Source organism: Strix aluco, chromosome 1 (genome assembly GCF_031877795.1).
Source record: "Strix aluco isolate bStrAlu1 chromosome 1, bStrAlu1.hap1, whole genome shotgun sequence".
Classification (NCBI taxonomy): domain Eukaryota; kingdom Metazoa; phylum Chordata; class Aves; order Strigiformes; family Strigidae; genus Strix; species Strix aluco.
The window spans coordinates 93,440,716-93,452,964 of record NC_133931.1 but is presented as its reverse complement, the minus strand read 5'-3'; the positions used below and the strand labels follow the sequence as shown (position 1 = coordinate 93,452,964).

At 41.9% G+C, this 12,249-nt stretch overlaps 1 protein-coding gene across 3 annotated transcripts in view; it reads left to right on the top strand.

Moving 5' to 3' along the window:
* DUSP22 (dual specificity phosphatase 22) overlaps window positions 1-12,249 on the top strand; it is a 44,741-nt gene that overhangs the window by 7,431 nt on the left and 25,061 nt on the right. For 2 of the 3 annotated variants that reach the window (XM_074827195.1, XM_074827183.1), the window contains exon 3: window positions 7,042-7,124. In XM_074827195.1, the coding sequence (XP_074683296.1) occupies window positions 7,042-7,124 (83 nt within the window). Of the gene's footprint in view, window positions 1-7,041; window positions 7,125-9,601; window positions 9,716-12,249 lie in introns of those variants that run through there. The other variant, XM_074827204.1, reaches the window with a different exon arrangement.

The window sequence follows — 12,249 nt, the reverse complement described above, 5'->3', positions numbered from 1 at the left end:
CCATGGTAAGGAAAATGAAAGGGTGGAGGTGAGTTTATACTGGTGGAAGTAGGTAATCAAAGAAGAAAAAAGAAAGCAAGCAGGAAAAAGGGAAAATAAGGGGAAGATGCTTTGGACGGACCACTGCATGGGCTAGTGACAAAACTAGCTAACTTGGTCACAGCCATGTTGCTTCCTCTTTTTCTTTTCTTTTTTTTTTTTCCTGTCAAGTAATTTAGGAGAGGGGTGGGATGGGAGGATGTTTGATAGCAGAGTCCTTTAGCTTTCAAGCTGTCTGGCAGGTTGGGGAGGATGGGCCCAGGGAACGTGGCTCTCAATCTGTCCCTCTTCCTCTGACCATCCTGCTGGTAAGCCCTTGACAGTCCGCCCTGGGGAGCGAAACTCAGCCAGAGCATCTGTTTCATGGTGCAGTTCTGTTTTCAGCCGATGAACAGTTTGACCAGCTGAGGGGAGTTGGCCAAGGTTGCGGAGTGAGTCAGCATCTCTGCCAGTGCTAGGGCCTGCGACCCTCTCCCTCGCGCTGCTCTGGCCACTCAGCTGTGCGCCTTGCAAATGGTCCTTAAAGGGCACGACAGGTCACTTCTATGCATAGAGCAGAGGCGTGCATGTGAAGGTGGTGTGAGTGGGCAGTCTTTCAGGGAGTCTAGCTGAAAAAAAACAGAGGCTGGAAAGCTTCAGCTACCTCCATAAAGGAGAGTAAGGACGGGTTATCTTTAGTCTCTGTTTGTCTTATGGAGTCTGTTTTTTAAATTGATTAAAACCACAAAATGTTTATTTATTCTATGACCTCTGCTCACATTACATTTAATCATTATGTTCTACCATCACAAGTATCTGTTCAAGTTAGCTACCATACCTGGAGAGGAAGAGAGAAGATTGGTGTTACAGTACTTCACTAATTCAAAAGCAAACTTTTATTATTCTATCTTTTTCTGCAACCTCTGCCCCTCAACACCCACCCTGCCTCACTGCTTAAGAGCAATTGCAACAAGCTCTCTGTGCAGTGAAGTCATCCCATTTAGGGACAGGCTGTTGGTTAATCATCAGTGTATTTTTCTGGAGGAGTTTGATTACCGTGTTCCTGGGGCATGTTCTGATTTGTGGCACTTTTTCAAAAAGTGACTAATGAATTTTGAGACTGCCATAAAGGGGATCGTTGGCTGAGAAATACTCAGTAGCATATACAGTTGGGATGGGTTAGAGTATCCCGATATGGGCAGCTGAAATGTCTAAATACTTTTAAAGACATGGGTTTAGAAAATTATTTCCTGTAATGTACTTTTGAACAGTCTCCTATTTCTTCAGCTTGAGACCGATAGCTTGAATTGAATAAAGTTGCATCTTGTCAGTAGGAGGAGTAACACTGAAACCCTGGCATTGTGCATCTTGCCCTGACACAGAGCTGGGACACAGGGCTGAGACTTCGTGGCACCCTCTGGGTCTCTGTGCAGGGGGTAGAGAGGAGGGAGCTTCTCCAGAAGGTGAGTCAGGGGACTCTCTGAATTGCTCTGATCTGCCCTCTGGAGGATAGCCTCCCCTCCCTTCTCCAGTGAGCCTGGGCAGGCAGGGTTTCCATAACTAGGTGGAAATACCGTTCTAGGCACACTCCTGTCTCCCTGCTGCCTGGCAGACCTCTGGGGACACGGACAGACTGGGAAGAGGCACAGTTGTTCCACATGGGTGTCTTCCTGATGAATGCAAGCAGGGTGTTAAAGATGTTAAGCACTGTAGTCCTGGAGGGCTGTTGTCTGGAGAAGGCATTCAGCAATTGCTCTAATTGGGGAATTATTATTCAATACTCAGCAATATTTCTACTTTATGTATAGGGTTTCTTTTCTTAGGCCAAATCAGCTTAAAAACAATCCATGACAGAGGAAGTGCAAACTCCTCTGCATTTGGCTGGGAGATAAACTGAGGCCCAAGAAAGACTTGTGAAATAAATCTGTGGCAGAAATGGGAGTTGAGCTTGCTGCTTCTGGTTTGGCCGCTGTTGCTGTGCAAACCTGTAGGCAATGAGAGGGACTTTTGTAACCACCTTAAGGTCTTTAGGGTTGAAAGTTATGTGTAGTCCTGATTATGGAAAGCACTGAAGTACATGCCGAAATCCCCCTAAGTCCCCATGACTTCAGTATGTCTCTGGAAAACTTTCCTGAAAAAGCATAGATTTTGGCATGTGCTTAAGTGCTAGTTATCTTACAAGATCTGATTTTGCTCATCAATAGCACATTAAAATTGTGGTATGTCCTTGAGAGAGTGTATTTGAGATTGCACAGCTAGAGGGCAGAAAAATTCAAGAAGAACCACAGATGTCCATACAAAATACCAAGACTGAGTTTGGTCTGAAAGCCCAGAAGGAAGCAGAGCTCTTGAACTTCTTCAGTGAATGTGAAGGAGGAGTTATTTCTTTGCAAATGGGAGGGTGGGGGGCTAAGAGAAAAAGATGAGGGAAGAGAAAGAGGAAGTTAACTCTTCTTCCCGCCTCTAGTTTGGGGGAAATTTTGGGTTGTTCCAGTTGTACCTTACAGAGCAAATTCAATCCCCTCAAAAGACAAAGAATTTATTGTGGGATTGCATGTCCATGTGTCTTCTGCACTGGAAACCTGAGGTTCCTTGAAAGGCACCTGTGCTCACAATGAAAATAGGTGCTTTGTTCCTTAACGGACTGATGTGACAGGGCTTTTTAGGCTGTTTCTCTGCAGAAATAGAAAAAGTACCATTTATTCTGATAGGAGGTTCTAAATAGGTGCTTGTTTGATTCCAAACCAAAAGGTATAGCAGTAGCGAGCACCAGAGACTCAAGAGTGTTTCTACTTTGAATATTAAAGAGCTTGTGTCCTTCCTTGCTTGTAATCATATTTGGAAGATTCAGGTTTTTCCAATGGAATATTTGGGGGCTTTCTGATTTGAAGGGGAAAACCACAATATGAGGTTTAATTCCCCCCAAAGAGTCCAGTGTTGCTATGGATGAGCAGGAGAGTATTGGGAAAGTTTCTGCCCTTCCCATTACTAAGTGTATAAAAAGGCTGTGATCACCAAGTGGTTCTGCTGGGTTTATAGATCCAATCAATGCCTGTTATCAGCTGCTTAATTTTTTGGGGGAAAGTTTCCTTTTCTAAGGCTTTATTTCAGGTACTGAAAACAGGAGAGGGTGAAGATACCATTCTCTTTTTCAGGTGGTTCTTTTGAAGGAGGACATTTTATAGGTACTCTCATGAAACAGAGCACTGGATCCTTTTCCCCATCTTTCTCCAGAAAGGTCCTTCTGAAAGGCTGGGACAAAATATGTATTGGAACGTAGCGTGAAGTGGAGACAGGAGATGTGAAGTTTTTGATTGTGTGCTTAGTTTCTCTGTGTGTGTGTCTTTAAGTGTGGATCACTGGACGCTGGAACAAAGCTCTCCTGATGGGAAACCATTCTCAGTAGTAGCTCTTAGTGCTCTGAACCACTGGAGAGGAGGTTCTCCTTTAGGTATGTCTCTCTAGTTCTCTCCAAAGCAGAAAATAAAGTGTAGACAAAAAGTTGCTTTATTTTAAAAAAATAAATACATCGGGTGATGATGAAACTGTGGTCTCTATACATCTGCAGATTGAGACTTAATTCTGTTGTAAGTACTGGTCTGACTTGTCTTCTCTAAGCACTTGTTTTTGTATACATAACATAAAATTTTATACTGAAAACTTAATACTCACTAGCTTACTGTGTTATAGAAGCATGTCTGTCTTCAGACTAACAACAAAGTCAGAAATGTGGGCTTTGGAGGAGGAAGAAGGGAGGATGCCTTTAGTTTGGGATAACTGACTAATGGGATGAAAGGTGACAAAATGAAAATAAACTAGTCTCGCTTATCTTGTGGAGACGTTTAATCTTCTAAATTCACAAGTGAGTTGCCGTTAAATGTTGCAGGTCAGACCCATGTTACTGTAATTCTTTTTTCCCCTATTCCTGGCAGGATGCTTTTGTGTTTTGTTGTTAGCAGTAAGAGGTGGAAAAGACCCTACAGCTCTTTCTTCTCATCTAACACTACAAAGGGGAGAAGTCTTAATTCCTCACCTTGCATCTCTGTGGAGGTACTAAAAAACAGAGAGAATGGCTGCATGTACATTTGAGACTTCATCATCCTAGTATTGGGAGTCCTTCAGTCATTGATGTGGCTTAATTGGAGTGGTTGGAGCAGCAGTATTGTCTCCCTTTTGCATATGGGGGATGGAAGCACAATATGTGAGGTGATTTGCTCCCCAGCCACGCAGTAAGGCTTCCAGAGCTGCAGGGAAACAAATTCTGACACATATAACCCACCTCCCTGCCCCCAGTCCCACTTTGATGACTTTGCTATTGCTTTTGCAATTAAGTGTTTGCAGGTCTCCGCATATGAAGAGGTTAAGCTAGGAGTCATAGAATGAAATTGAGGGAAAAGCAGCTAAATATGGGTGTGGGAGGGAGAGGAAGACTTCCCCAGTGTGAACTGTGTGTGTCCTTTTGTGCGAGGAGAGAGTTACCTGAAGGCTTTACTCGAAGTCCACATCAGCTGAGAAGCATTTTGCTGTATGAAATGGACTATTAGATATTACTGTGAAGAATAATACCACATTTTGGGGGACCTTTAGGGATGCACAAGATGGACTCTGATAGGTTTCTTTCATCTTTAAATTTGGAAATTGGGTCTTTAACACTGTGATTTCAAAATGTGAGCCTGCCCGTGGCTGTACAGCACTGTACTATAGTAAAGGAGTTTGAATTTCTGTGGTAAAGGTGATTCTTCTGGCTTTTGGTGGTCCTTTACAAAACCCCTTAATTTTTTTGTAATTCATGGTATGAGACAGTGAGTGACAGGATATCTCATTTGTACCACTGCTTAAATAGCTTTGTCTGTAGTATCTGTAGAGACTTACGGCAGGTGCCGGGGGAACCAGGGGAATTTCCCCTTTCTAAACTGTTTAAAGTTTAGATCCAGATAATACAGTCATTGGCTGGGAAGCTTTTTCTCCTCTACTTTTGTGGTTTGAGTGGTTGTTTCCTAAATATATTGAGGATCTGGTGGATACCCTGGGATTTAGGTCTGGGATAGCCATTTCCAGCTTGTTTCTAGGAATATCTGATGTCTCATTCTTACTCTGTAGTTCTAATTTGTTGAAACTCTTTTAGCCTAAGTCCTTGCTTAACTGAAGAACTAAAATCTTTCAGTCCTTTTGAGTTGTACTGTGACCATTAGGCCTTTCAGACTGGTTCAAAGCAGCCAATGTTTAATTTGGATCATTATCTCCTTTTAAAGCAGTTTGCCTTGTGTGGCAAGCCTTTTCTTACCATGTGGGTCATACTGACAATTAGAGACTGGACTCTTGTTGTGCTAGGTATGCATTAACACCCTGAGTTCGAGCCAGCAGGCTCTGAAATCTGCTCTTAGCCTTGGGAGAACAGAAAGCAGTGATTTTTAGGGACACTTAGGCTGGCTTCTGGGCTTCCAAACCCTTGCCTGCTTAGATGTTCTCCGAGGAATCAAGACTGTCCTATAAACTGTTAAAAATCTGAAGGTCAGGTGGATTAGAAGACCTCTCCTGGCAAACATTAGCGTTTCTTCTTTGAAATGCTCACACTGAGATTTTTAGGAAATTTTAATTGTTCTGTGAAGCTAGACCTTGATTCTGTTTCAGATGGAATTTGTGTTAGTTCTCTCCTGAAGGATTAGGCATCTGTGTTGATTGTTCAGGCTTGACCAGTAGCAAGTGAAATCAGTGCAGTTTTGACTCTTCATTTTATTAGCCTTAGAGAAGCTTTCATAATTGGATTAGGTTTAAATTTTACCGACTGTTGTGCTCACATGGATCTTATCTATGGGGTAGTATCATTAAAAGTACAATTCCTCTTTGCAATGTAGAAAAGGCATTGAAACTTTATAATAGAGTGGAATAAGATGAAGCAAGAGATGCTAATTGAACTCTTGCACGTACATAAAGAATGTACAGGTGATGCTATTGTTATTTTTGTACCTAGAGAGAGCCGGTTTGAAACCTTTGTGGTCAGTGCTCTTTTTTTGTGTGCAAGCAGGCTAATGTGAACAGATTGTATGGGCAGATTTGGAAGGCAGGTGTTCACATCACAAAACCACTGCTGTAGTTGCCATGGTGTGCTGTGCCATTCTCAAGCGAAAAGGTCAAAAGTAAATGGACACAAACTAACTTTTACCCCTGTTAGTGGTTCTTTGAGGTAATTTTTTGGCATGCTAATGGTTTGGTATGGGGAAAGTTGCTTACTGATGACAGATAATCTGTTTTACCTTCTTTCTCATAGAAACAAACCTATGCTTTCTCAATATCTAGCATCAGTCGCCCCAGTTTGCTTTCCAGTTTTTAATGTTTGAAACCCCTTGGTTACAGGTCTAGGAACCACCTTTTCACAACTGTACTTCCTTGCTGTAGCATTTTGCTTTTTCATATGTTCAGTATCTTTATTGTCTTGACCTCTCTTCAGACTTAAACTTAGGGTATGTGTTGGCTAAATGCACATTTTTCCCTACTAGTCCACAGGACATAAGAATCTAGTTATTGTTTTGGCTTGCCTGTTAATACCTCAATTCAAGTGATACGGTTCGCTTCACTTCTCAGACCTGGATATCACAAGGTCTATCTCCTAAGTGAAAATACACCTCCTGAAGGGGATTTGTGGGTAGAGAGGAGATAAGCTATTTCTTGTACAGCTCTGACTGCTTGTTCAGATGGCCATCACCTGCACACGGGCAGACACAGACTTATATTTCAGATGCAAAATACGTGAAACTTCTGACTTAAGAACACATTCCTGAGTCACTTAAGCTTGTTCTTTATATAGTATATAATTTGTTTTGGAGTTAGAAGTGTGTCTTCCCGTTAGCCACTCTGATGATGATGGTGTTCTAGAACAGCTGCATTTGGGGTTTTGCTTTACTTTGTGAAGCTTCAAAAAGAAATGTACCAATGATAAGTGATTTTCAACATGCACAAAGGAAAGGGGAGTGGACTATTTCAAGAGATTAAAGAAATTCTTTTCCTTTTTTCCCTTTATCGCAGATGCCCGAGATGTAGAGCAATTGAGTAAGAATAACATTACGCACATTCTTTCAATCCATGACAGTGCCCGCCCTATGCTTGAGGTAAGAGATGTGGGGGACTCCATGGTAAATCCTTACTTTGTAGTTGACTGTTATAGTCATCTTGGGGTTAATTTCTTGTTCTGTACAATTGGTGTTTTAAGACTGATTTTTCTCGTGGAAATGTTTGACAGCTGTAGTTTTAGGATCCAGTCACAGATTTTGTGTTGCTGCTGTTACAACAACAAGAAATCTAACTGACAAAGGAAGAGACAATTACAGTGTCAATCAATATAACACAATAATGGGATTGTGTTATTAATTTAATAGTAAAGGTAAGTTTCCTTCTGGGTGGAATCAAGCATCGCATAAACAACAACTTCCCTTCTCCCCCTTCCCGACTACCAACCCTCCTTTGTACTTGGGCCCCTTTCTTGAATCTTCATAGCAGATAGTTGTGTAAGAGGTTTGCGGTCCTTTTCCGTTTAAAATAGCCTTATTTAAGCTTGGGGTGTGGGAGGGACTGGTGTTCCCTCATATAATACATCCAGTGTAGCAGAGGATCTGTAGGTCTCCAACACTTTAACATGAAGTATTATTCCCCATTTTACTGAAGGGAAGCTGATCCAAAGAGCTGAAATTACTTGACTTGCTGTGTCATCTTCAGCAGTGAAAGAGCTGGGACCAGGCTGCAGGTCTCCTCTGTTGGACTGTTGTGCTTTCTTCTTTATGCCAGCTTACCTTGGAAGGAGGGGACTTTGGCTGGGCCTTGCTACACCTTAAAATCCTGCTTTTTGATTTATGCTGGGAACTGTTGTCACCTTCAATTTGTTTGTTCTTCCCTGCATTCAACTTTTCATGAAATACAGCAAAGTAGTGGGTAAGGCAGTTGCTGGTGTTACCCCTCAGATGCTGCTTGGAATCTCTGCTTTTCATTCACTTCTTGTAAAAAGCCTCTAGTGAATTTAGTCTTTAAACTACAGAGTTTCCACCTTTCCCAGACTAGTCAATGCGTAAGCTGAACAAAAGGTGTCCCTAGTATGTCATGATTAAAACCAAAATCAAGTTAATAGTGAATTCAGAGTTGACCTTGAACTTAGAAGTGTGTCAAAGCAGAGCTTCAGCTGTTGACTTTATTATACTGTCCATTTGACTCCTGTTGTGCCTGATGCTTCTTAAGTCTGAAACATACTGAATTTCAAGAATGCTCTTAGTTGAAGAGATAAACAGTGGTACTAAGGGAGATGTAATGTTTCCTCTAGGGTGCTGTTCTCTAAAATGAATAGAAGCTTGCTTTGTTTTATTGTCATGATTAGAAAAGTAGGAAGACTAATTATGGCACAGATCAGCTGCAGCCTCAGGCCAGTGTTTCTTGTGGTGGTGGTAGTTTTGACAGCTCACACGCCACCTCCTCGCTTGTGGTGGTGCATCTGTTTGTGAGGCTGCATGGTGAATAGATCTGTGAGCCTTTGTGGGTTAAATATAACCAAGTCACCATTTCTTCCTCTAGCTACCCCCACGAAAGACTTGAAGAATGGTATTTACCCAGATCTGTTCCCAATCTGGTTCATAATAGTGTCTCAAAAGTTACAGTGGCATGGGAACAAGTAGTGGCTAGTTAAAGATGGACTTGCTTTGTTCACCCCTGCTTCTAAGAGGAATGTTTCTCCAACTGTGCCTTCTGTTTTCTCAGCATGCGGTATACTCCTTTATGTGCCTGTAGTCTGGAAAACAACTGTTAAACTTCTCCCCAGTTCTTAACGCAGTGGAAGGATTGCAAGTTCCATTTGTTTGGGAGCTGAGCTGATTGTTAATTACTTTATCATTCGTGGTCTTACTGTGGTGCTTGCTTGCAACTAAATGCTTCTGTTCAGGAACAAGGGCCTAGAAAACACCTGCTAGGTTGTGTCACTTCCTTTGTTATTTACATCTTTGCCAGGTTGTAGGTAGGTATGTTTACAGCTTGTGTATCCACATTGTGCTTGGGGTTTGTTCTCGAGTCCACTGAAGTCAAATGGGAATACTTTCCCTATGTGTCTCCCTCTTCCCCTTTTCCCCCCAGATTTCACTTGTGGAAAGTGATGGCTTACACTTGTGTTCAGAAATTGATCTGATGTTATTTGGACCTTTAAACATGGAATTGCAGTGATATGAGTCTTTTTCCTGAGATTCTCCGTTTTGTGTATTTATGTGAACACTGAACATCTGTAAAAAGCTGCCTTTTCTTGGACTGCGGTAGTTGCATTTGTCTTCTGCTAACAATATTTTATCTCAAGTATTTCCTAGTCAACCTATAGGAAATGCTACAAATACTTCATTAAACAAAGCTTTCTGTGCAAGCTATGGGAGGTAAGTGTTTTTAGACATTGAAAACTCAGTAGTGTTGTAACATGTTATCAAAGAGAAATTGGGCTTTTTTGGCTGTCTGTGGAACAAACGAATACGGATGCATACCTTAGCTCTTAAAGAGGTCACAAATTACCCATATCTTGCTTTTCAGATTTTGAAGTTTCAGTAATGACTGATTTGATGCAATAATACTTCTGATACAGCACTTAAAGCTGATGATGGCGGGTAGAGAATGAAAATGGACAATCTGGCTTCGTTGTCCATACCCAAGAATGCAACACTCAAGAATAAAAGCAAACGTCAATGTATGTGGTGAACACCAACTTGCTACAGATTGTAAAATTATTTTCCACTGTAGTAACTTATGGCATTGGCCCTCTCTGATGTTACAGACTGTTTTCACTTGATTTTTAAAAATACTCACAGTACCTTTTAAAAAGTGTGCCTCCCTCTGCTTTATATACTGCAGTATTTGGGTCTGTGTTGCTGTAGTTCCTCATAACTTGGCAAGCTATTAGAAAATGATTGAAGAGTTTCACAAGAAGGAATTATATTGGTTTAGGTTTAGTGTGTGCCTGTTAAGAAATAACTTAAAAAAAAAAAAAAGAATGTTTTCTTACTAAAGTTTGGTTTCAGACATTATCTCAATGATCATTTACAAACCTTCATGGATGTCTGATTTATGGGTGGCTAATAATCAGAGTTTGGCCATGGGAAGTTATGCAGGCTGGAATAACAGGAAAAAGTAGGTTTAAAAATCAGTTGGATTCTAAGACTTTTTATACCTTTCGACACTGGCAGCCTGCATTAAGTACAAGACACAAAATTGTTGTGTAAGGCTTTGAGTGATTTAGACTGGAAGGAATTTGCCAAAATCTGGCCTCAACTGTCTTACAATATTGCCCCTTAGTTCTTTTTGCATAAACTGTTTCAAGGAAACTTGTCCTATAATAAAACCAATCCTGAAATTACTTTATATTTAGAGAGCATCTTAAGGCTGTTGTTCCAGTAAAGTACACCTGTATTGTTATACAGGATCTTAACCACTTAAGTAAGCATTTTGTAGCGTAAAGATGCAAGTTTATAACTCCATCACAAAGAACTATACGTAACTGGTGGCGTGTCAGATAGAAAGGACTGCATGCCATATGGAACAAGGTTTGTTATTTCAGATGCACAGAAGTCAGCCCCTGAGTAAGAGCAGTGTCCAACAGCATCATGTTTGTTCCCACAGAGGCACAGAGACAGTAGCCTTGGTGAATTGAGTTGGCTCCTCCAGAGCACTTTGGATGGCTGCCCGTAGAACACTCACAGATGTTTTATAAATCCACACAAAAGCCATATATACAGAGGAGAATAATTAGGTTTATTGCCACCTGCTTTCTAATCTATTTCTCAGCTAGTTCAGGTTTTAAAATCTCTGTTCAGAATATGAGACACACTGAAAGGCAGATGGGGAAATATCTCAAGAGTGTGCTTTAAATAATAGTGTATATGGCAGTGACCTGTTGGATCTATCCAATAGGTTGTCATGTATCTGTACTTCTGTAAGGCCTTTGACATCGTCCCCCACAACATCCTTCTCTCTAAATTGGAGAAATACGGATTTGATGGATGAACTGTTTGGTGGATGAGGAATTGGTTGGATGGTTGCATCCAGAGGCTACTGGTCAACAGCTGAATGTCCAGATGGAGATCAGTGATGAGTGGTGTCCCTCGGGGTCCATATTGGGACCAGTACTGTTTAGTATTGTTGTCAGTGACATAGTGGTATCGACCGCATCCTCGGCAAGTTTACAGATGACATCAAGCTGAGTGGTGTGGTTGACATGCCTGAGGGATGGGATGCTGTTCAGAGGGACCTGGACAAGCTCAAGAAGTGAGCCCATGTGAACTTCATGAGGTTCAACAAGGCCAAGTGCAAGGTCCTGCACCTGGGTTGGGGCAACCCCTGGTATCAATACAGGGTGGGAGATGAAGGGATTGAGAGCAGCCCTGCGGAGAAGGACTTGGGCGTCCTGGTGGATGAAAAGCTGGACATGAGACAGCAATGTGTGCTCACAGCCCAGAAAGCCAACCATATCCTGTCTGCATCAAAAGAAGTGTGGCCAGCAGGTTGAGGGAGGTGATTTCCCCCCTCTTCTCTGGTGAGACCCCACCTGGAGTACTGCATTCAGCTCTGGAGCCCTCAGTACAGGAAGGATGTGGACCTGTTGGAACGAGTCCAGAGGAGGGCCACAAAAATGATCACAGGGATGAAACACCTCCCCTACGAGGACAGGCTGAGAGAGTTGGGGTTGTTCAGCCTGAAGGAGAGAAGGGACACCTTGTTGCAGCCTTTCAGTACTTAAAGGGGCCTTATAAGAAAGGTGGGAACAGACTTTTGAGTAGGTAATAGTTCTAAACTAAAAGAGGGTAGATTTAGACTAGATATAAGGAAGAAATTTTTTACAATGAGGGTGGTAAAACACTGGAAGAGGTTTCCCAGAGAGGTGGTAGATGCCCCATCCCTGGAAACATTCAGGGTCAGGTTGGATGGAACTTTGAACAACCTGATCTAGTGGAAGATACCTGTGCTCATTGCAGGGGGGTTGGACTACATGGCCTTTAAAGATCCCTTCCAACCCAAACTATTCTATGATTGTATGATCTCTTGGTAGATCTCTTTTTTTTTTTTTTTTTTTTTTTTTTAAAGCTAGGACAAATAACTGTTGGGGTTGAAGACCAAAAGGCAAAAGGTCTGACTGTTGGGATATCCAAGCTGGTGCGGTCAGTAAGAATCCACAGAGAACATGGAAGTGCACTTAATGGATCCTGAGCAATTCTTCCCATTGTTGCT